This window comes from Heterodontus francisci, chromosome 20, assembly GCF_036365525.1.
Source record: "Heterodontus francisci isolate sHetFra1 chromosome 20, sHetFra1.hap1, whole genome shotgun sequence".
Classification (NCBI taxonomy): domain Eukaryota; kingdom Metazoa; phylum Chordata; class Chondrichthyes; order Heterodontiformes; family Heterodontidae; genus Heterodontus; species Heterodontus francisci.
Genome location: NC_090390.1, coordinates 80,172,766 through 80,196,728, shown reverse-complemented (window position 1 = coordinate 80,196,728; position 23,963 = coordinate 80,172,766). Strand labels below are relative to the sequence as shown.

Genomic DNA, 23,963 nt, shown 5'->3' with positions numbered 1-23,963 from the left:
ATTTCAAATCATCACCAGTGTTGCAGTCCTTTTCCTTGGAAAAGTAGTGAGAACGAAATAAGGAAGAGTGACCTTGATTTTATATAGTAAGTTTCACGACCTCAAAATGTACCAAAGCCCCATTCGCCGCTCCAGCAGATTTAGTTTCAAAATGTTTATTTTGAAAATTCTTCCGTGGACTCTCCATATCCACTCTCTCCACCTCAGCAGTCTCTTCCAGCTATATATCACCACATGGACCCTCCACTCCTCTGATACCAGATTGCTTCTCCAGTTCTGCTTCCTTCACTCTGCCATACTGAAACGAGCCATTCAGCCCAAGTGGACTATTCTCCATGGGCTCCCCACCAATCTAAGTTCCTCATTGATCCCTGTTCCAGATGTGTGCACCGAGCCTCCCCTTAAATGCATCAATGCTATCCGCTTCACCCACTCCATGCAATAGATTCTCACCACTTTCTGTAATGAACTTTCTCCTGCACTCTCTTTGATCTATTAGCGACTATCTTCTATTTGTGCCCTTTTGTTCTGGACTCATCCACAAATGGAAACAGTTTCTCCACATCCACCCTATCTAAACCTTTCCTTCATTTTGAAGACTTCTATCAATTCTCTTACTCTTCTCTCTTCCAGAGAAAACAGCCCAAGCCTGCTCAATCTTTCCTGATAGATGACTCCTCTCAATTCTGGTACCATCCTTGTAAATCTTTTTTGCACTTTCTCCTGTGTTTCAATGTCCTCTTTTCAGTATGGAGACCAGAACTGCACAGAGTACACCAAACATAGTCTAACCAATGTTTCTGTGTCAATTTAACATTACCTCCATTCTTTTATATTTTGTTCCTCTAGAAATGATCTCTGGTATTTTATCTCTCTTTATTTTTGCTATTGTTCTTTCAGCCTCCTCCTTTGGAACTCCCTCGTCTTGCTTTCAGCCTCCTCCTTTGAAGTCCATCTCTTAGTGTTAGCACTTGCCTCCCCATTTCCCTAAATTCTGCTTCCACCACTGTTCGTGCCTCATCCTTCCTCTCTCCCACCCTGTAAAATGCAGACATAAGGGGTAATTTTAATCTGTTCCCATGGGATTGGATTTTTGTTTTAAATTCATTCCCAGGATGTGGGTGTTACTGGCAAGGCCAGCATTCACTGCCCATCCCTAATCGACCTTGACAAGATGATGATGATCCTCCACCTTGAATGCAAGTGAGTGACTTGCTAGACCATTTCAGAGGGCAGTTAAGGGTCAACCATATTGCTGTGCATCTCGAGTCACATGCAGACCAGACCCGGTAAGGATGGCAGATTTCCTTCCCTAAAGAACATCAGTGAACCAGATAGGTTTTTATGACAATCCAGTAGTTTCATGGACACCATTACAGATGGTAGCTTTTTATTCCAGAATTATTTAGTCATTGAGTAGAGTCATAGTCATTTATTCAACAGAAGGAGGCCATTTGGCCCATCAAGTCCATGCCAGCCCTTCAGGGAACTACTCAGTCAGTCCCGCTCCCTGGTTCAATCCCTGTTGTCCTGCAAGTTTATTTCTCTCTCAGAAAAGAGCCCAAGCCTGCTCAATCTTTCCTGATGGATGAATCCTCTCAATTCTGGTAACATCCTTGTAAACCTTTTTTCCACTTTCTCCAGTGTTTCCTTATCTCTTGAATTCATTAATTGTCTCCACTTCCACCAACCTCATGTGCAGAGGGTTCCAGGTCATTACCACCTGCTGCGTAACAAAAAAAAGTTCTTCCTCATATTCCTCCTGCATCTTTTGCCCAAAACCTTCGATCCGTGTCCCCTAGTCCTTGTTGCATTTGTTCATGGGAACAGTTTTTTCCTTGTCTATCTTTTCTAAGCCTGTCATTATCTTGTGCACCTTTATGAAATCTCCCCTCAATCTCCTTTTGTTCTAAGGAGAACAAACACAGCCTTTCCAAACTAACCTTATAACTAAAGTCCTCCATCCTTGGAACCATTCTGGTAAATCTCCTCTGCACCCTCTTGAGGGCCCTCGTATCTTTCCTAAAGTGTGGTGACCAGAACTGGATGCAGTATCCCACTTGGGACTGAACCAGACCTTTTTATAAAGGTTCAGCATAACTTTCCCGCTTTTGTACTCAATACCTCTATTTATGAAGCCCAAGATCCCATATGCTTTACAACCACTCTCTCAATAGGTCCTGCCACCTTCAAAGATCGATGTACATGCACCCCAAGGCCCATTTGTTCCTGCACACTCTTTAGAACTCTGCCATTAAGCATATATTGCCTCACCCCCTATCCTTTCTGCCAAAATGCATCACCTCACACTTGTCTGTATTAAATTCCATCTGCCACCTCTCTGTCCATTCTGCTAGCCTATCTATGTCCTGTTGCAAGCGGTTCATATCATCCTCACTGTTTAATTGGATTTAAATTCCTCCAACTGCTCTGGTGGGATTTGAACTCGTGTCTCCAGATCAATAGTCTAGGCTGCTAGATTACTAGTCCAGGAACATAACCACGATGCCACCATATCCACAATATCAGTTACAGTTTTAATGGAGAGTAAAATCAGGCTGAGTGTAAAGGCAGCATTGCCTTCAGATTCACACCCAATGGGTCAGAGTAAATTTGCTTCCACTATTGCTGTGGGGAGCTTTACAGAATGTCATGGCGTTGTTGATCTTCCCTTTTTTACTTGTACCTTGTGTATCTGCCACTGGGGCCTCCGGTATTTGCAAAGTTCCTGAAGGCCATGATTCTAGAGACAGCGATTTGCAGCATCGAAACTACCGTGCAGCTGCGTTTTTTTTTGACAGTCCCCTTCCTGGCACGAGCGCAAATGGAAGAGAGTGTTGTCCAGACAGACAGTTGGCATTTGGGGCGAACCAGACCAAACATGTGGTTGAAGTACTTTGAATTTCTGCAGCTTTTAATTTTTTTGCATGTTGCTTGTTTAATCAAGGAAGTTTTGTTTAACTGGAAGTCTTGACTGCGGGCCAGAGCTGGGGAGAATGTTACTTATTTTTCACTGGTGCCCAGGACCCAGCCTACATGCTTTTAGTGGGGCAGTTCTTTCATTGTCAATAGTATTTTTGTTTTAATCTGACCTTTTTGCTGCTTCTGTTGGCTGCCGTGCTGCCACTCACATGGTGCCGTAAACTGTTTAACCGCTATGTAATAGAGACTCTCTCGGGTAATTATAAATGGGAATTGTGGTCAACTACTTTCTGATCTTAATATGCTGACCATAAGCTCAAGTAATATTCGTATAGATTGCTGAGCCATTTCTGACTAAACAACATTTATATTTCGCTATTGACTGCTTCGTGCAATAATTTAACTTTATAACTTGGAGGTAGGATAATTTTAGATAATGGGGAGTTTGAGTCAGTGTGTTTGCCTCTCGCTCTCCTATTACCCCTGAACTTTCCAACTTCCGTTGGTTCCCTGACTCGTGCAGTTGCTTCAACTCTGGGTCCTCATGAGCCTCCTTGAGTTCTACATTCCCCCTACCCAGCCCTGCCTCTTGAACAGTGTTTTCAGTGAGCTCACTTAGTCCCCTTTTTACTCTTGTCCTGAGGACTTTAAGTTGTGGAATACCATGGAACAATGTGCAGTGTTAAAAGATAACATTTTAAGACAATTGGCAAAGGAACCCTGGAGAAGGAGTTACACAGTGAGTTGTTGTGATCTGGAATGCACTGTTTGAAAGGGAGGTGAAAGCAGATTGAAAGGGAGAATGAACGTAGATCCAGTAGTAAGTTTCAAAAGAGAATCGGATAGCTACCTGAAATGGAGAAATTTGCAGGACTGTGGGGACAAGGGGCAATGGGACAGACAGGATAGCCCCTTCAAAGGAGCATCTTGAAAGGAGATTAGCGAGGCAGAGAGGTTTAGGGAGGGAATTCCAGAGCTTCGAGCCTAGGCAGCTGAAGGCACAGCTCCCGACGGTGGGGTAAAAGAAATCGGAAGACAGTAGAAACATTCTGGCCTCTTGTGTCATCCCAGTTTTCACTGCTTCGCCAATAGCAGCAGTACCTTCAGCTGCCTCAGCTCTAAGCTCTGGAATTCCCCTCCTAAACTTCTCTGCTTCTATACGTCTACCTCCTTTTAAGAATCTTCTTTTAAAAGCTGCCTCTTTGGCCAAGCTTTTGATCACCTGTCCTCATGTGCCTCACTGTCAAGTTCTGCTAACTATCCTGGGAAGCACCTTGGGATGTTTTACTGCATTAAAGGTGCTATTTAAATGCTAATTGTTGTGGTTGAGGAGAACTTGCAGATTGAAGGCACAATAAAGGCACCTTTTTAAAAATGCTTTCACGAGCAAAAGAATTCATTGGGAATTTACAAAGCTGCCTCTGCTTCATCAAGACTCTGTACTGAAGACTGTTTAACTAGAACTGTTTTACAATGACAAATTATAATGACCCTGAGAAATAGAAACCCAAATACTACAGCAGTCTGGCAAGGCGATAAGAGAAGGAATGTTGATATTTGCCCAATGCTCCTTTCACTTTATATGAAAAAAAAAATTACGGTTAAAAATTTGTAGCCAAGCAAGATTCTAGTACAAAACTATTATTATGGTGTGTCAAATATTTTGACTATTGGTTTTATTTTTCTAATTTTAGAAGTGGATGTCGTGGATTGGTGAAACTTTTTAACATGTGATGTCGCGTCTATTTTACAGCACGTAGTTTTGGGGCAGGAGCCCATGTTCCCCCTCGTTCTCCCTGAAATAGGTGCTTAATCCCACACTGCCCTCTTTGTGACAGAGAGCTTTGAAGGGGATTCAGTGTTCATGTGATTTGACTTTATCCTGCTTTAACTGTGCCAGGTTGCAGTCTGTGGCCTCGGAGGCTTTGATTTGTTTCTGTGGACAACTTGAATATTTCTCATCAATTAATGCACAAGTTAGAACCATTTTTAAAAAATATTTCCTTTTTCCTCTCTCCCTCTTTCTCTCCCCTCACCTCATCATAGGGCTGACAGTGAAGAAATTGGATGCTGCTGGATGGAACAGATTTGAGCTGTAACAATTTTTTTTTTTTAATCATCTGTGATTGCCGAACTCCTACTGTCCTTGGGGAGTTTTGACCGACTCATGTTGCCGTAGAAAGCGTTTTCGTGCCAACTGATTTGAGTGTCTGCCACATTTTGTCCCTGTTTTGAGGCACCAACTCTAGGTTCGGTCATGCCACAGGTATGAGCTTCTCTGCGTATTTTATTTATCCTTCTAACTCCACTACCCCGAACCCCTGCAGTTCTCCCTGTTAAGTGGGAGGGGTGTGTGTCTCTGTTGATGTATATGTTTGTGCGTGCATGCCTCTGCTTACAGAAGGGCCTATAAAGTACACTGGAGCCAGACTTCTGGACCCTCATTTTGTCAGTTTTTATAACATGAACCTAACCTCACCACATGTACGAAAAAAAGCAGTGATGTCATCTCTTGGCTGTCATCTGTTGGTATGTTGGAAGTGAACAGGCTGCACACAGCTGTGTTACCTTTTTTTAGGCTGCTTGGCCAGTTGACAATTAGAAGGTTTCTTTCAGTTCCACTTGACTGGCTGAGGAAGCCACCGGTGAAGGAGCTCAAGTTTGATGCGTTGAATTTAGTAGTCGCACAAATCTGAATGAAGACATATGGAAAGTCTTCCCCCTTTGCATTAAAAATGTTTGTTTCTTGTGGGTTTTTAAAAAAAAAAACAAGTCATTATTGTTTGGAAGCTGTGGTTTCTGATCCAGTGACTTTAACAACTCCCCTGCCAGTAATTATTTTTCAACTGGCCTAGGGAGGGAAGTGGAGGGCAGGAATGAGCTAGTTGCTAAGGAGATGCACTGGAATTTTGGGGTTCCCACGCTCGAGGATTGTCCCAGAGTCCCAGGAATTAGAATGATACAGCACATAGAGGCCATTTGGCCCATCGTGCCTGTGCCAGCTCCTTGAAAGAGCTATCCAATATGTCCCAAACTTCTTGCCCTTTCCCCGCAGCACTATAAATCTTTTCCCTTCAAGTATTTATCCAATCAAAGATTAATTTCCTGGGCACTGTCATGGCAACAAAAAAAATTGCATTTTTATTCATTTTATTTAAGCGATTATGTTAATTATAAGTAAATATTGGAGATGGATGGGAAACGCTGTTTGAGTGGAGTCGCTGGAAGCAGGTGGTCATGTATTAAAATCTCCAGAATGGACAAAGTTATTTCCCTCACACACTCCTCCACTCTTCTCTTCACCACCACCCCCACCCCCCCAAAACAAAACTTAGATCTCTGGTGGGGAATAATATAAAAAGGACTTTCATTTCTACTGGGGTCAAGTCCCACTCCAGAGACTTGAGCACAAAATCTAGGCTGACACACCCAGTACAGTACTGAGGGAGTGCTGCACTGTTGGAGGTACTGCCTTTCAGATGAGACGTTAAATCGAGACGCTGTCTGCCCTTTCAACTAAACATAAAGGGTCCCATAGCACTCTTTAAAAGAAGAGCAAGGGAGTTCTCCCCAGTGTCCTGGCCAATAATTTATCCCTCAACCCACATCACTAAAACAGAATATCTGGTCATTGTCACATTGCTGTTTGTGTGAGCTTGCTGTGCACAATTGGCTGCCACATTTCCCACATTACAACAGTGTTCAGTATTTCATAGACTGTATCCTGAGGTTGTGAAAGATGCCATATAAAAGACAATTTTTTTTTTCTAGCTAATGGGTTTCAGTGCACTGGAGAGGCAACATTCCTGACCTCTGTCTAGTGACTAGGCTGGGAGATGCTTCTCTGGATGGGAGTGTACTCTGGCTGTGTCCTCTCGCAGACAAATTGCCCAGCAATGATCCCTGTCTAGGCATAGAGAATGGCCACTTAGAAGGTACCAGAGGATAGCGATAGGACTGTTCCGTTAGAAAACAACGGCAAAGGCTTTCATTGTTGACCCCATAACAGCTGCCGAAAAGGCAGACCTGACTGTCATCTTTCTTTTCCTCTAAATAGATTTGAGCCTCTTCCTTTTGGCTGTTTGCCAGAGCACCTGCAGAAATTGAAAAAAAAAACTAACCCGGTTGCTGTAGTGTTGCTTGGAGAATGATGGGCCCCAGAGTTGCTGCAGTTCAGTTTAAATCAAGTCAGGAGGAAGTTGCAGTTTTTATGTTATATTTTGGTTTACATAGTCTAATATACCTTCTGACCTCAGTCTGCTTTGCGTACATATGTGTCTGTCCAATGTACCTTTTTCTACTGCTCAGGGGAGTCCCAAGATGCGTGCACTTGTTCAGTGTTGACCTTTCAATGACCTCCCCTTTACTCTTTTCTATATATGCAATGGTAATGTTTTGAGGATGGTTTCTCAGCTTTATTTTAGAGGAGGTGCCAGTGACCTTGTTTTGTGTGATAGATTACCTCACTGGCAGCCATTTTGCATCTTTGAGACGTCTTGGTGAAGGTCTAATGTGTAGGACACCATCACCATCCAAATAGAAACTGAGATGAATCAGGAAGTAGTATTTGGCGGGGGAGCAAAGCTTGTAATGGAGAGATGTAAAGGAAAGCTAGATAAGCACATGAGAGAGGAAGGAATTGGCGATTATGCTGATATGTTTGGAGGAAATAGGGTGAGAGGAGGCTCGTGTGGAGCATAAACCCGTTTGTGCTGTAAATTCCATACTTCCAGGGCTGGAAGTGAGAGATAAATTGCCGAATGATGGACTATCCTTTTCTATTTAATCATCTCACGTGAGGCATGATGGACTGTCTGAAGTTCTTGGAACATCTCAAAGCACTTTATCTTTGAAGTGACGCCTTGGTTATTTTTGTAGACAGACGCGGGATCCAATTTGCACACAGCAAGGTCCGACAGACAGCAATGAGATAAATGACCCAGATAATCTGTTATCTTTTTGTTAGTTGAGCGGTGAATGTTGATTGGGCTTGGGGAGAACATCCCTGCTCTTCAAATATTGCCATGCACTGGATCATTGGTGTCCACGTGAGAGGGCATTTGGAGCCTCAATTTAACATCACATCCAAAAGAATAATGGAGGAACTTCTCCAGATCTAGTAGAAGGATTCAAGTTTTAGATGGATTTGACCTGCATGCTGAGTTGGGAGTTGCTGGACAGCTGTTGACTACCTAAATTTTTCCTCTCTTCTGCCCCATCTCCATCCCTTGCCTCTATCTTTTTTGACCAAGCGAAACTGAGGTCAATTATAGAGTCCTTTCTGTCACTTCAACTACCATCATTCAGCTCCATACAGATTGGGAATTTAACCTGGATCCTTCCTGGTCTCTGACTCAGTACTCACTCAGCAGACTCACTAGTCCATTGGGGACTGGTGGCTTCATTGTTATCTTTTGAAAGTTACTTCCCTTTTCCACCCCCACCGCACCGCCCCCCCCTCCCCCCAAACCATTACACCATCCTTTGGATAATTGGCTGAGAGCTTGGATCACCCAATGTTACATTATAGAAAGATGGTTAGAACATGCATTTATTATATATAGTGCTTTTCCTGAACTCCCTCCTCCCACCACCGCCCCAAAGCGCTTTACAGCCAATGAAGTACTTCTTTTGAAGTGTAGTCACTTTTGTAATGTAGAACCCGTGGCAGCCAATTTGCACACAGCAAGCTCCCACAAAAAGCAATATGACAATGACCAGATAATATTTTTTTAATTTGTGATGTTGTTTGAGAGTATTGACCACGACACCAGGGAGAACTCCCCTGTTCCTCTTCAAAATAGTGCCATGGAATCTTTTGCGCCCACCTGAGGGCAGACAGGGCCTCGGTTTAATGTCTCATATTAAAGATGGCACCTTTTGACAGTGCGGCACTCCCTCAGTCCTGCATTATAAAGACAGCATTGATTTGTGTGCTCAAGTCCTGGAGTTGGAGTACAAGAGCAGCCGACGGTAATATAGGCTATCTGATTCCTTCTCCCTTATGAACTCTTTCTCTTCCCCATTCCCCCCATCCCCTGGTGCCCTCTGCTGGGAAAGTATCAGAAATTGGTTTGCTACAAGGGTACAGGATTTGGCCATTCAGCCCTTTGCACCTATTCTGCCATTCAGATCATGGCTGATGAGTATCTTAATTCATCTGCTTACCTTGATTCCATAACCCTTGTGTAACAAAAACCATCAATCTCAATTTTGAAATTTTCAATTGACCAATGTTTTTTTCGGGGAGAAAGTTCTGGATTTCCACAACCCTTTGTGTGAAGAAGTGCTTCCCGACATCCCGCTTGAACAGCTTAGTTCTAATTGAAAGGTTCTGGACCTTTCTGGTCCTCATATTTTGGACTCCCCCACAAAAGAAAATAGACTCTGTCTACCTTATTAAGTCCCTTCATCATGTTAGACATCTCAATTAGATCACCCCTTAATCTTCTGTACCCAAGTGAATGCAACCTCTCCTCAAACTTTAACCATTTTAGCCCCTACTAATCCCCTTACCAGCTTCATTTAGCTCTGGAACACTATAGGAGAGGACAAAATATGTGGGTGGTAATTAATTCCCCCCCCATTTCTGTCATCTCCCTCGCGTTCTCTTGTTGCTTTTTTCGGATTCTTCATGACTTCGTGTTCGAGGAACATAGGAGCAGGAGTAGGCCATTCAGCCCATCGAGCTTGCTCTGCCATTTAATGGCTGATCATCCACTTCAATACTTTTTTCCCCACACTATCCCCCTATCCCTTTATGCCATTGGTAATTAGAAATCTGTCAATCTCTGCTTTAAACATACTCAATGACTGAGCTTGCACAGCTCTCTGGGGTAGGGAATTCCAAAGATACACAGCCTTCTGAGTAAAGAAATTTCTCCTCATCTTGGTCCTAAGTGGCTTCCCCCTTATTTTGAAATTGTGTCCCCTGGTTCTAGACTCCCCAACTAGGGGAAACATCTCAGCTGCATCTACCCTGTCTATCCCTTTTAATTATTTTGTAGGTTTCAATGAGATCACCTCTCATTCTTCGAGACTCTAGAGAACACAGGCCCAGTTTCCCCAATCTCTCTTCATAGGATAGTCCCACCATCCCGGGAACAAGTCTGGTGAACCTTTGTTGCACTCCCTCTATGGCAATAATATCCTCCCTAAGGTAAGGGGACCAAAACTGCACACAGTCCTCCAGGTGCGGTCTAACCAAGGTTCTATGCAACTGAAGCAAGACTTCACTACTCCTGTACTCAAATCCTCTTACAATAAAGGCTAACAGACCATTAGCCTTCCTAATTGCTTGCTGCACCTGCATGTTAGCTTTCAGTGGCTTATTGACAAGGGCACCAGGTCCCTTTGTACATCTACACTTAATAATCTCTTACCATTTAAGAAATACTCTGCACAACTGTTCCTCCTCCCAAAGTGGATAACCTCATATTTTTCCACATTATATTCCATCTGCCATGTTCTTGCCCACTCACTAGGTCTGTCTAAACCCCTTGAAGCCACTTTGCATCTTCCTCACAACGCATATTCCCACCTAGTTTTGTGTCATTCACGAATTTGGAAATATTACATTGGTTCCCCAAATCCAAATCATTGATATATATTGTGAACAGCTGGGGCCCAAGGACTGATCCTTGTGGTACCGCACTGGTCACAGCCTGCCAATGCAAGAATGATCCGTTTATTCCTACTCTCTGCTTTCTGCCTCTTAACCAATCCTTAATCCATGCCAGTATATTACCTCCTATCCCATGTGCTTTAATTTTGCTAACCAACCACCTGTGGGGGACTTTATCAAAAGCCTTCTGAAAATCTAGATCTACTACATCCACCGACTCCCCTTTACCAATTCTGTTAGTAACGTCCTCATAAAACTCATATTGACGATGCCCAATCAGTTCATTATTATCCAAGCGTCCATTTATCACATCCTTTAGAACAGATTCTACCATTTTTCCCTACGACTGATGTAAGGCTAACAGGTCCATAATTCCCTGTTTTCTCTCTCCCTCCCTTCTTAAATAGTGGGGGTATCATTTGCTACCTTCCAACGTGTCATTGGAAGGTGTGCTGTGATCAGATGAAGATCATAATTCACCTCTTGTGGGAAGCAGTGATCTCTGTCATCCAGTTGTTACCACTTGACAACTTGGGGGTTTCTGGGCGATCCAGAACTAGAAACATAAGAAATAGGAGCAGGAGTAGGCTATTCAGCCCCTCAAGCCTGCCCCGCCATTCAATAAGATCATGGCTGATCTGTCCCAGGCCTCAACTCCTCTTTCGGGCGTGCTCTGCATAACCCTCGACTCCCCGAAATTTCAAAAATCTATCTACTTCCTCCTTAAATACATTTAGTGACCTAGACTCCACAACTCTGAGGCAGAGAATTCCAGAGATTCACCACCCTCAGAGAAGAAATTCCTTCGCATCTCAGTTTTAAATGTGTGACCTTTTCTTCTGTAACTATATCCTGAAGTTCGAGATTCCCCTACTACTGGAAACATCTTCTCAACATCTACCCTGTCAAGCCCCCTTAAAATCTTATATGTTTCAATAAGATCACCTCTCATTCTTCTAAACTCCAATGAATAAAGGCCTAACCTGTTTAGCCATTCTTGATAAGACAACCTCTTCATCCCAGGAATCAGCCTAGTGAACCTTTCCTGAACTGCCTCCAATGCTAGTATATCCTTCCTTAAATATGGGGACCAAAACTGTACACAGTACTCCAGGTGCGGCCTCACTAACACCCACTGCATTTTTAACAAGACTTCCCTATTTTTAAACTCTATCCCCCTGGCAATAAAGGCCAAAATTCCATTTGTCGTCTTAATTACTTGCTGTACCTGCATGCTAACCTTTTGTGTTTCGTGCACAAGAACACCCAGATCCCTCTGTACTGCAGTATTTTGTAGTCTTTCTCCATCTAAATAATAATCTGCCTTTTTATTCTTCCTACCAAAGTGGATGACCTCTCACTTTCCCACATTGAACACCATCTGTCAAATTTTTGCCCACTCACTTAACCTATCTATATCCCTTTGCAGATTCTTTGTGTCCTCATCACAACATGCCTTCCCACCTATTTTTGTATCGTCAGCAAATTTGGATACACTACACTCTGTCCCTTCCTCCAAGTCATTAATGTAGATAGTAAATAGTTGAGGCCCTAGTACCTATTCTTGTGGCACCCCACTAGTTACGGCTTTCCAACCTGAAAAAGACCCATTGATCCTGACTTTCTCTGCCTTCTGTGTGTTAGCCAATCCTTAATCCGTGCCAACACATTACCCTCAGTACCCTGAGCTCTTATTTTGTGCAATAACCTTTTATGTGGCACCTTATCGAATGCCTTCTGAAAATCCAAATACACTACATCTACTGGTTCCCCTTTATCCACTCTGCTTGTTATATCCTCAAAGAACTCTAACAAATTTGTCAAACGTGATTTTCCTTTCATAAAACCATGTTGACTTTGTTTGATTGCATTATGTTTTTCTAAATGTCCTGTTATTTCTTCCTTAATAATGGACTCTAGCATTTTCCCAATGACAGATGTTAAGCTGTCTGTCTCCCTCCTTTCTGGAATAGGGGTGTCACATTAGTGGTTTGCCGGAATCCAATGAGTTTTGGTATATTACAACCAATGCCTCCACTATCTCTCCAGTCACTTCTTTTAAAACCCTTGGGTGCAGACCATCAGGTCCTGGCAACTTGTCTGCCTTTAGTCCCATCAGTTTGTCCAGCACATTTTCCCTTGTGATAGTGATTGTTACAAGTTCCTCCCTCCCATTTACACCTTGCTCATCTATTATTGTTGGGATGTTTATAGTGTCCTCCACCGTGAGGACCGATGCGAAATATTGGTTTAAATTATCTGCCATTTCCCTGTTCCCTGTTATTAATTCCCCAGTCTCCTTCTAAGGGTCCCACACTTACTTTAGCTACTCTCTTCCTTTTTATATACCCGTAGAAGCTCTTACTGTTTGTTTTTATATCTTGCCAATTTACTCTCATCATCCATTTTCTCCCTCTTTATTAGTTTTTTAGTCATCCACTGTTGGTTTCTAAAAAAAATTCCCAATCCTCTAGCCTACCACTAGTTTTCGCCGCCTTATACACCTTTGTTTTTGATTTGATGCTCTCCTTAACTTCCTTTGTTGTCCACGGGTGGTTCATCATTCTCTTCGAGTCCTTCCTTCTGACTGGAATAAATGTTTGCTGAGTGTTATGAAATATCTGCTTAAAAGTCTGACATTGCTCATCTACTGACTTCCCCTGTAGTCGATTTTCCCAGCCCGCTTTAGACAACTCTTTCTTCATACCTCTGTAATTGCCCTTGTTTAAGTTGAAGACACTGGTTTGAGACCCGAGTTGCTCACCCCCAAACTGAATTTGAAATTCTCCCATGTTATGATCGCTTCCCCCCTTGAGGATCCTTAACTACGAGATCTCTTATTAATCCTACCTCATTACACAATACCAAATCTAAAATAGCCTGTTCCCTGGTAGGTTCTGCAATGTATTGTTTTAAGAAACAATCCCTGATGCACTCTACAAATTCGTCTTCCATGTTACCCTTGCCAATTTGATTTGTCCAGTCTATATGCAGATTAAAATCACCCATGATAATTGCAGTGCCCTTCTTACACGCCTCCATTATTTTCTGATGAATACTTTGTCCTACAGAGAGGCAACTCCTCGGGGGGCCGATAGACCACTCCCACCCGTGACTTCTTTCCCTTGCTATTCCTTCTTACCGCCCAAACTGATTCTACATCACGATCTATTACACCTATATCATTACTCACAACTGCACTGATCACTTCCTTTATTAAAAAAGCTACCCACCTCCTTTTCCTTTCTGCCTATTCTTCTGGAACGTCGAATATCCTTGACCATTGAGATTCCAGTCCTGGTCATCCTGCAACCACGTCTCAGTGATAGCTATCAAATCATATTCATTTATTTCTATCTGTGCCATCAGCTCATCTGCCTTGTTACAAATGCTACGTGCATTCAGATAAAGACTTTAAGCTTTGACATTTTACCATTTTACCTACTCTGGTTCTAATTTCTGCTGTACTCTTATGCTTGTATTCTCTGTCCCTTCCTGTCACTCTCTGATTAATGTATGATCCTTCACTACCCTGCACCTCTGCTCTCGTTACTTTTCGACTTTTTAAACTTCCTTTCAATTGAACCCCCCCCCCCCCCCCCCCACTATTTATTTAGTTTAAAGCCTTATCTACAACCCTAGTTATACGATTGGCCAGGACATTGATCCCAGCGTGGTTCGTGAAGCCCGTCCCAACGGAACAGCTCTCTCTTTCCCCAGTACTGGTGCCAGTGTCCCATGAATTGGAATCCATTTCTCCCACACCAATCTTTGAGCCATGCATTTACCTTATGCCAATTTGCATATGGATCAGGTCGTAATCTGGTGATTACTTTTGAGGTTCTGCTTTTTAATTTAGCCCCGAGCTGCTCATAGTCTCTCAGCAGAACCTCTTTCCTAGTCCTACCTATGTCATTGGTACTTACGTGGACCACGACAACTGGATCCTTCCCCTCCCACTCCAAGTTCCTCTCTAGCCCAGAAGAGATGTCCTTAACCTTGGCGCCAGGTAGACAACACAGCCTTCGGGACTCTCTGTCTTTGCTGCAGAGAACAGTATCTATTCCCCTAACTATGATATCCCCTATTACTACTACATTTCTATTTTCTCCCCCCACTTGAATGGCGCTGTGAACGGTGCTGTGGTCTGTTTGCTCATCCTCCCTGCAGTCTGTGCCCTCGTCCACACCGGGAGCAAGTACCTCGTGCCTATTGGATAAGGGCACTGACTGAGGCTCCTCCAAAGCTAAATTCTGGATCCTCAAACCTGCCTCACTCGCAGTCACACCCTCCTGCCCCTGACCATGATCTAAATTTGATGAGCACTATTGAATTGAGGAACACTAAGACAACTGAGGAGCTTCTTAGGTGTCAGAAGCATACAGAGATGTCAGGAAAGAAGAGTTGACCACTGTTGACCTGTGACCTGGAAATCGTGAAGCATCCCGGCCATATTTGTCTGGTTTCCAGTTAATACTCGTCAAAAACTATTTGAAGTCAAAACATTTTTGACCACAGCCTGTGTTGTGCACACAATCACATACAGTTTGGAGGTTGGGTTAGACTTGAATCCTTCCAGGTTTAGTTCTTTAATTGCTGTTGTGAACTTAGGGGTAACTTTGTACTGCAGGGAGTGAGTTCTGGTTTCAATAAGCTTGGTCCTGGAAGCAGGTTTTATACCAACCAACCCAGAAGGATCACCATAAGTAATTAGCCAGCTGGCTGCCATATATTCCAGCCTACTTTCACCTTTTCAAAACAACATTAGCAACATTCATTTCCAACCACCTTTACATAGTAAAACATCCTAAAGCTTTTAGGAGTGTAACAAAAAGAACACTGCTCCACTCTAGGGGATATTATGGCACTGACCAAGAGCTTGAACGGAGCAAGGTTTTTAAGAAGTGTTTTAAAGGAGGAGAGGTGGAGAACTTTAGGAAGGCAATTCCAAAGTTTAAGGTCAAGACCGCTGAAGGCACAGCCGCCAAAGGTGGGGCAAAGGACATCTGGGCAGCACGGAGCCAGAGTTAGAGGAGCACAGAGTTCTTGGAGGGTTGTCGGGCTGCAGGAGATTGGAGGTAGGGAAGGGTGAGGCCATAGGAGGATTTGAACAAAGGATGATCAGTTTTAAATTTGAGGTGTTGCTGGACCAGAAGCCAACAGAGGAATTTAATGTGCCCATGATGTTGGATTCTTAATGATGGTCGCAGAGCAGTGGCTTGGAGGGCCAAATGGGTAGAGGCTCTCCTTCTCCCTCTTGGATTCATATTTGGGGAGTGGGCTAGACTGCCATGACCCCAGAAGGAGCCATGAAGTGTTCCCTTGTCCCCTGTTCCTTTTTTGTAATACTAGCAAACTGGCTCCACCAATGTAGTGGATTGAGTGGGAAAATGAAGCTGTTCTCAAGGCTCTCTACCGTCCCGTATCAAGTGGCTGCTTCTCATGTGACCCTAACTGATGAGCATCGGCAGGTTTTAGGACCATAGACTGAATTTTAACTGAGCTAAATCCGATCTTGCAATATCTACAGCAGCAGTCTGATGTCTTGGGTTGGAAGTCTAATCTGACCTCCGATTGTGTATGTATGTGTAGAGTAGGGTTTGACTGCCTCAGCTGTCTACATAGCAAAAATGATAGTAACGCAAAAGTAATCCATTGGTTGTGATGCACTTTAGGGTGTCCTGAGGAGTCATTGGATAGTGATGCGAAGCCAAAGTCCTGGCCGACTGACTATTTTACTTCCTAGTCTGCGACCACTGGTGTTAATTGTTGCGTTTCATACTGCTACCTCACTTAGGGTTAGGTAACAGCATAGGCCCAGCACCAAACCTGCGACCTTCCAGGTTTGTGTGGTTCAATACTGCAACTGGCACTCAGTGGGCTTGGCAATAGTGTTTGAGCAGAAGCTGAATGCTATTGCTTAAAAAGTGGCCAGATACTGAGGGGCAATGTTAAAGGAAGCACTTGCATTTATATAGCGTATTTCATGAACTCTGAACATCCTACAGCCCTTCACAACCAATCAAATACTTTTATTTTGGAGGTGTGGTTGCTGATATAATGTAGGGAAACGCAGCAGTCGATTTTGTGCACAGCAAGATCCAACAAGCAGTCGTGAGATAAATAGCCAGATAATGTTTGTTTTAGTGATGTTATTTGAGGGATAAATATTGGCCAGGATGCCCCTGATTTTCCTCGAGTAGTGCCATGGGATCTTTTATGTCCACCTGGGAGGGCAGACGGAGCTTCGGTTTAATGTCTCATTCAAAAGACGGCACTTTTGACAGTGCAGCACTCCCTCAGTACTGCACTGCATTGCAGTGCCAGCCTGGGTTATATGCTCGAGTCTCTGCATTGGGGCTTGCACCTACAACCAGCCGACTCGGGCGAGAGCACTACCCACTGAGCCACAGCTGACACCCAAGCGTATAATTCTGACTTCCCTCGAGAACTTTTATTCCTGTCCTTTGTTGGGAGTAAAAGGTTTTCACAAGTAAAAGTTCCTGCAGCCAACATTTTTTTTTATATCCGATTACACGCGATGCTTTTAATCCAGCTGTAACTGTCTGCTGGAAGGATGAGTCACCATGACGCTACCACGGTAACCTGCAAAGCCCTGTAGTGCTCTTAAGTACGAGGAGCACTGCAAGCCTTTCCTCTGCTTGCCTCAGTCAAACATGTTTTGCTTTCTGTATTCGTTGCAAAGGATCCTATTGTTAGAGGATTTGCTGCCAAGGAAGATCTGGTGTAATAACCAGCAAAGAGCCATTCTAATGGATGCTACCCTTGAAGTACTGGCAGGATGGGGCCATATTGGTCTAATCCTTCTAGGATTCACCGTTGTGTGTGTCAAGGGTTTAGCAAGTAGGCGATTCTGGACATCAGTGGTTGTTTTGATCTAATATATTGCAGTCAGCACTGTAATGGTGTGCTTTTTCTTTGTAGCAAAGTATTGTTGTGATCTCTACTAATTGTAATATTTTCTCAGCCCAATGCTAGTGGGATGGAACCTGCATTCGGAGATGCTTTTCGAAGTTGTTGCCTCTACTCCTCCTTGGACCAGACTGTGGCGAGCCCAGACAGCAGCCCTGACTCGGGCTTTCTGTACGAACAGGTGCGGGGATGACAAAGATGCGTTTATAAATCATGTTTTAAGACTGCAGTTTTCTTAGATAATTCCGAGTGATGGGTTATTTTTTCTTTGTGTGCAGAGAGAGCTAAATTTGGAGAATCTGTAAGATTGATGTGCGTTAAAGTATACGCATCGCAGCCCCAGCTAGCCAAGCGCATTGCTATCTGACTAGCTCCTGTGGTACTGCAACTATATAGTACAAGCAAAACTGGATTATGGAATCTTACAGCAAAGAAAGAGGCCATTTGATCCATTGTCCCTGTTCTAGCTCTTTATTAGAACTGTCCAATTCATCTCACTCCCCCTTGCTCTCCCCCATAGCCCTGCCAATTTCTCCTTTTCAATACGTATCCGATTCCCTTTTGAAGAGTCACCCATTGAATTTGCTTCCACCACCCTTTCAGGCAGCGCATTCTGGTTTTAATTTATCTTTCTGCATAGGGTACAGATTTCCCTGTTGCAACCCTTAAATGAAAATGCAGTGGAGCTTCCATTAGCCATTATATCTGAAGGGACCCCTATAAGTATAAAAACTTGAATCCCCATCTGTTGGTCCAATAGGAGTGTCTAGCTGTAGCCTCAGTGTCCATGGTAGCTATATCTTCAGCTGTACCTTTGGCATATTTAATTGAACAGTACTCTCGGCAATGCCTGTGCTATACTCTTGGCATGCATGGTACTGCAAATACCCATGGTGCTGTAATGCCATTGGCACAGGAATTAAGACAATTCCAATAAAAATAAGACACGGTGAATCTAAAGTAAGAAAGAGTGAGTTGCATTTTATGAGGCCATTAATGATCTATACAATCTTGCAGCACAAAAGGAGCCCATTCAGCCCATCGTACCTCTGCTATCCCTTTGAAAGTTATCTAATTAGTTGCCCTTCTCCTGTGCTTTCTCCATAGCCCTGCAAATCTTTCCTTTTTCCCTCATTTTTATTATTTAAAAGTTAAAGGCCATTCAGCCCAAGCGACCTCGTCTCACTGCTACATTAACTCTCCCATCATAACATCTAAATGTTATGTGACTAACTGCAATGATTTCTCTCTATGCTTAGTGGTAGAAGAGAGTTCCTAGATCTGGTCAGAAATTGTGGTGAAATAATTGAAAATAAGCCTCTACCAGGGTACATAGTTTATACATTGAACTTGTTGGGGGGAATTTCCCTGTGACCATATATGGTAAACAAAGCAATAATAAAGGAAAGTACTGCAGATGCTGAAAATCTGAAATAAAAAAAAGAAAATGCTGGAAATACTCAGCAGGCAAGGCAGCATTGGTAGAGAGAGAGAGAGAGAGAGAAAAAAACAGTTAACATTGCCTAAAAGGTCACCAACCTGAAATGTTAGCTCTGTTTTATTTTCTCTCGCTCTCTCTCTACCAATGCTTAACCTCCAGCATTTTTAATTCTATTATGATTTTTTTTTTTAAAAGCCATTGTTGGTCAAATAAACATTGAAAGTCCAGCTGTGATCAATCAGGATTTTAAGTCAAGATGTTCTAATCTGAATGTAAACCTTCATGAGGGTGGAGTCCAGAGTCCATTTTGGGGAGAAGGGGATAAAACAGGTCTGCAAAATTCTATCAGTAATTAAAATGCAAGTCTGTTGTAATATTCCAGAAAACCAGTAGGAGAAGGATAGAACTGGAATCAATCTTCACACACTTCTAATAGGCATTTATTTATAGAGTTACACATTACAAGCAATACACCTCCTAACCCACCCAGTTTCAGTCTGTGTCTATTTATAGGGGCACAAGTGAATCCCCAGTTAATGCCCACCAACTGAATACAATTAAACACAATTGATATACAATTAACATTGCTCTTTCCTTCTTCCTTTAGATTCACTAGGGTAGAAATTGGTCTTTAGGGGTAAACAGGTGGAATGATGTTGGGTCCCTCTTATACGCCCCACTTGATATTCAATTCTAGTGAAGTTAGTGGAACTGAATATCGGGCAGGGAGCATAACAGGTAAGCAAGTCAATAACACCCATTTTATGCTGCAAGCCACTGCACTGCTTCCCCTCCCCCGCCCTCCCCCACCCACCAAGCTGAATTTCTAGCCTACTGTGTCTCATTTCCATTGCACTGTTTATTTCAAAATAAAAAGTATCATAGCAAATTCATATGGACCTGTGGAGTAAAATGTAAAAATTGCAGTACACCTATTATACCAATAGAGGAAACTCTATTGCCATAACTTGCTGATAGTCTTATAGTATTAGAAATAATGATTGCAAGAAACTGATAAGTACTGTAATGAGCAGAAAGAACCTTTAATCTTAACTATGGGTTGAGTACCATTTTATTGTTTTTCTATAAGCTCCCGGACTTTTTCACTTTTTCTTCCTTTTCACTATTTTCTTCTAACCTATCGTGTTGGGCGTTCGGAGCTATTACCCTGCACTAATTAGATAGAGCCTTATATAGCTTAAAGCCATCTCATTTTACACACATCATCCTCCAAAAGAAGATTTTCAGGAAAAAGGTTTCTAGTTTTCTTTAATGTTTGCTTAGAATTTGCAAAAGAACTGGAGGCAATGTGAGCAAAAACAAAATTTTAAGCAGCTGGTTGTGATCTGGGACGCGCTGCCTGAAAGGGCGGTGGAAGCGGATTCAGTAGTAACTTTCAAAAAGGAAATTTGATACACTTGAAGGGGAAACTTTTGCAGGGTATTTATGGGGAAGGAGCACAGGAATGGACCTAATTGGATAGCTCTTTCAAAGAGTTAGCACAGGCTTGAAGGGCTGAAAGGCCTCCTTTTATGTTGTAAGGTTCTATGCTCGCTCTTGCCCTTCTCCATTCTTTTCTTCAGATCTACCGTGTTTGAATTTCCCATCCAGTTCCCTGCTCCAATTAGATAAAATTGTCTATTGGTTAAAGCCATCTCTCCCCTTCACTGGTGATTCGTCAAAAGAATATCAGGAAAGGATTTCTACTTAGAAATTGTGGAGGGGAAAATTAATGACTTATTTTATGTTGAGCACTTTTCAAGGTGCTATCATGGTAGGATGTGGGTTAATACCCGTGACTGTACAAGGTGAATTATCCCAAAGTTATGTGTTTTCTGTCTGTGAGCACCCTTTCCCCTCTGTTTTTGGAGAATTGAGGTATTTTCTCCCCCTCTCTCCCTGTAGTGACATCAGGCCAAAGCCCAACTGCAGTCAAGCAGATGACTTCACAAATTGCCACAATTCTCCTGACTGTCTAGCTGGAGATGGGCAAGAGTGGCCCCTCTCCCTTGCTAAGCATGTAGATGTTGAGCCTCTGCTCAGTGCCATTGGGCATCACTGTTGGGTTCAGGATGGGAGGAGTTGAGGAGGAAACTGTTGAGAGGAAAAAGTGCACACGTAATATTAATTATAACTTCTTCTTTTGTCAAATCCTAGGAACGTCAGTTAGCCTATACAAATAGCTCCAGAAATGACCTTCTAAGTCTGAATTTGTACAGGAGCCCCGTGAAAGAGAACATAGAACTACTGAGTGATCTGGTGGATGATGAACCATCTGACAGCAACAGATGTGAGCGTTGGGATATATCGGCTTTAGAAGACTTTACTAAGTACACCAAAACTGACCTTTGGAACGATAAAGAGTTGGACTTGTTGGGGTTGGATGAGCATGCAAGTCCTTATCAAAATGAAGCTGAGGTATCTCAAATGCCAACGCTAGCTGAGCTGAATGCTGATGACTCACAGCTTGTTGCTGACTCTTGGTGTCTCCTTCGACCTGTAAAGGACGCTTCTCCATTCTCTAGTAAGCCTGACAGTATCTGCAGAACCACAGAGAACCCTAAAAAAGGCAACTGTATGGATTCTTTAATAGATTCTGACTTCCAGTCAGATAGTACTGTTTTTCTTCAGAAAAGGGAAGACCAGCAAAGTCACCTGCGAAGCAGAAAGTCCTGCATCAATGCAGCAGGCCCCAGAAATACTGAGGTACCATCTAAATCTGGAAACCGGGACCTCCGTGCCCAAACCAGTAATTCCAGACTACAAGTCGACTCTGTGTCAAATCTGGAAGAAGGAGCAGTTCATAACAGAACAGGATCAAGTTCTTGGCAGCATCACAAACGATCAGCAGCCACAGAGCTGGGGGACACTGGTGTAGAGAAAACTGACTTTAATAAGGGAGATGGTCAAGTCTACACCCATCTAACTGTATTTCCCATCTGGTCTGCCAGGCAGGCAAGTGGGGGGCAAAGCCCTGAAGCTGGGGTCGAACTGAAGAACCATGAGCACAACTATTCCCTGTTTAGTGCCGAAAGTCTGGGATTGCAGACAAATGAAGAGAGACTGGAGCCCGAGGATGGTTCTGACAGTGAGCAGGATGACAGTGAGAATGAAGATGATGATGAGGAGGAGGAGGAGGAGGATGATGAAGATAAAGATGACTTCAGTGATTATCTTTCTGAAGCAGGTAAATTTGAGCATACAATTGCATTTCATTCTCCGTTAACAATAATTTGTATTAATATAGCACCTTGACCGTAGTAAAACATCCCAAGGCACTTCTCAGCAGAGTAATTTGACAAACATTGACACTGAACTACATAAGCAGATATTCGAACAGGTCATCAAAGCTTGGTCAAAGAGGATAGTTTTAAGGAACGTGTTAGGAGAGAGAGGTGGAGAAGTTCAGGAAGGGAATTTCAGAGCTTAAACTTCTTTGAAACCTTGTCATAGAGAGTCAGAGTTATACAACACAGAAACACGCCCTTCGGACCATCGTGTCCATGCCGGCCATTGAGCACCTATCTATTCTAATCCCGTTTTCCAGCAAATGGCCTGTATCTGGATGTTTTTTTTCAATACCATATCATAGTTGGCTTCTTGATTTTGAGCTTCAGTCCTGTGGACATTGCAGAAGCCTGGACGTAGAGATTGATATAAACCTCCATCAAGCCACACACTAGGAACTGTAAGCACATTACAATTGTCTCATGGCTCCCAAAGAAGCCATGGTTGTTCCTGACCACTATCTAATGATCTCTGTTGGAATTTTCTTTTTATTCATGGGATGTGGGCATCGCTGGCAAGGCCAGCATTTATTGCCCATCCCTAGTTGACCTTGAGAAGGTAGTAGTGAGCCACTGCTATGAACCCTTACAGTGCTTATGGTGTAGGTCCATCCACAGTGCTGTTAGGGAGATGCTTCCAAGGTTTTAATCCAGCGACATTGAAGGAACAGCAATGTATTTCCAAGTCAGGATGATGTGTGGCTTGGAGGGGAGCTTGTGGGTGGTGATGTTCCCATGCATCTTTTGTCCTTTTCTCCTTCTACTTGGTAGAGGCTGTGGGTTTGGGAGGTGCTGTTGAAGGAGCCTTGACGAGATGCTGTAGTGCATCTTGTAGATGGTACACACTGGAGCCACTGTGCATTGGTGGTGTAGGGTGTGAATGTTTAAGGTGATGGGTGGGGTGCCGATCAAGCGGGCTGTTTTGTGTTGGACAAATATGTATGTGTGCGGATAATTGGGTGAGAACAGGTTCCAGTTTGGCTGTGGCTCCCCTTGAGCTCACACGGGCAAGGCATCCGAGTGAGACCTGCAAGTACCTATGGAACAATAGTGCAACAAGTTATTTATCATGAGATAAGGGGAGACGATTGATATCGGGGAGGATGAATGGAGGGTGAAAGATTTGACTGTACCATTAACTGATATAAATACAATTTTGATAAGTAATTTAGGTACAATCTCTGTACATGTGGTAAGTGTAATATTTTTGGGATGACAAGGGTACCTTTCAACATGTGCTTTCAAAGTTCTCCATGACTGCAGTTTTCCTCACCTCATGTCTGGGTTTGTTGTGGACACATTGATGGAAGTTGATTTCTATGATTAGTCAACAACCAGATTCACATTGTATCATGTGACTACCAGAATGGTAGAAGATGAAGTAGATGAACCTTGGTCTTTCTATGTATTGTTATATCATAATATAATATGTACAAAATAAGCAATGTGCTTTTAAAAAAAAAAACAGTGGCAAGAAATGTCAGGTTTGAAAATATGACCCATTTATGTGGAAGAGCCCTATGACTACGAGGACCAGGGGTCACCGACGTTTTCCTGAGTGACTGCTGCTTCTGATGAAGGAAACGAACGCGTTTGCGGACAGCGTCTCCACTAGGTGGCACGCTACTCACACATGCGCAGATGACTGAAATGTCCATGACGTCTCGGGCAGTTGCCAGTAATAAAGATGGCGCTGCTCAATTTGAAACAAAAGGCAAACAAACCTCTTCCTCCTATAGCCACTCCTCTTTGCCCC

The 23,963-nt window shown here is 43.1% G+C and overlaps 2 protein-coding genes across 4 annotated transcripts in view; both read left to right on the top strand.

Moving 5' to 3' along the window:
• Positions 1-23,963, top strand: part of atpv0e2 (ATPase H+ transporting V0 subunit e2) — a 553,405-nt gene that overhangs the window by 101,840 nt on the left and 427,602 nt on the right. The gene's annotated exons all lie outside the window — the stretch shown is intronic.
• The window catches only part of LOC137380768 (CREB3 regulatory factor-like), a 100,330-nt gene that overhangs the window by 36,687 nt on the left and 39,680 nt on the right, over positions 1-23,963 (top strand). For 2 of the 3 annotated variants that reach the window (XM_068053100.1, XM_068053101.1), the window contains exons 2-4: positions 4,969-5,188; positions 17,535-17,660; positions 21,078-22,107. In XM_068053100.1, coding sequence (XP_067909201.1) covers positions 5,180-5,188; positions 17,535-17,660; positions 21,078-22,107 — 1,165 coding nt within the window. In that variant the 5' untranslated portion in view covers positions 4,969-5,179. Of the gene's footprint in view, positions 1-4,968; positions 5,189-17,534; positions 17,661-21,077; positions 22,108-23,963 lie in introns of those variants that run through there. The other variant, XM_068053102.1, reaches the window with a different exon arrangement.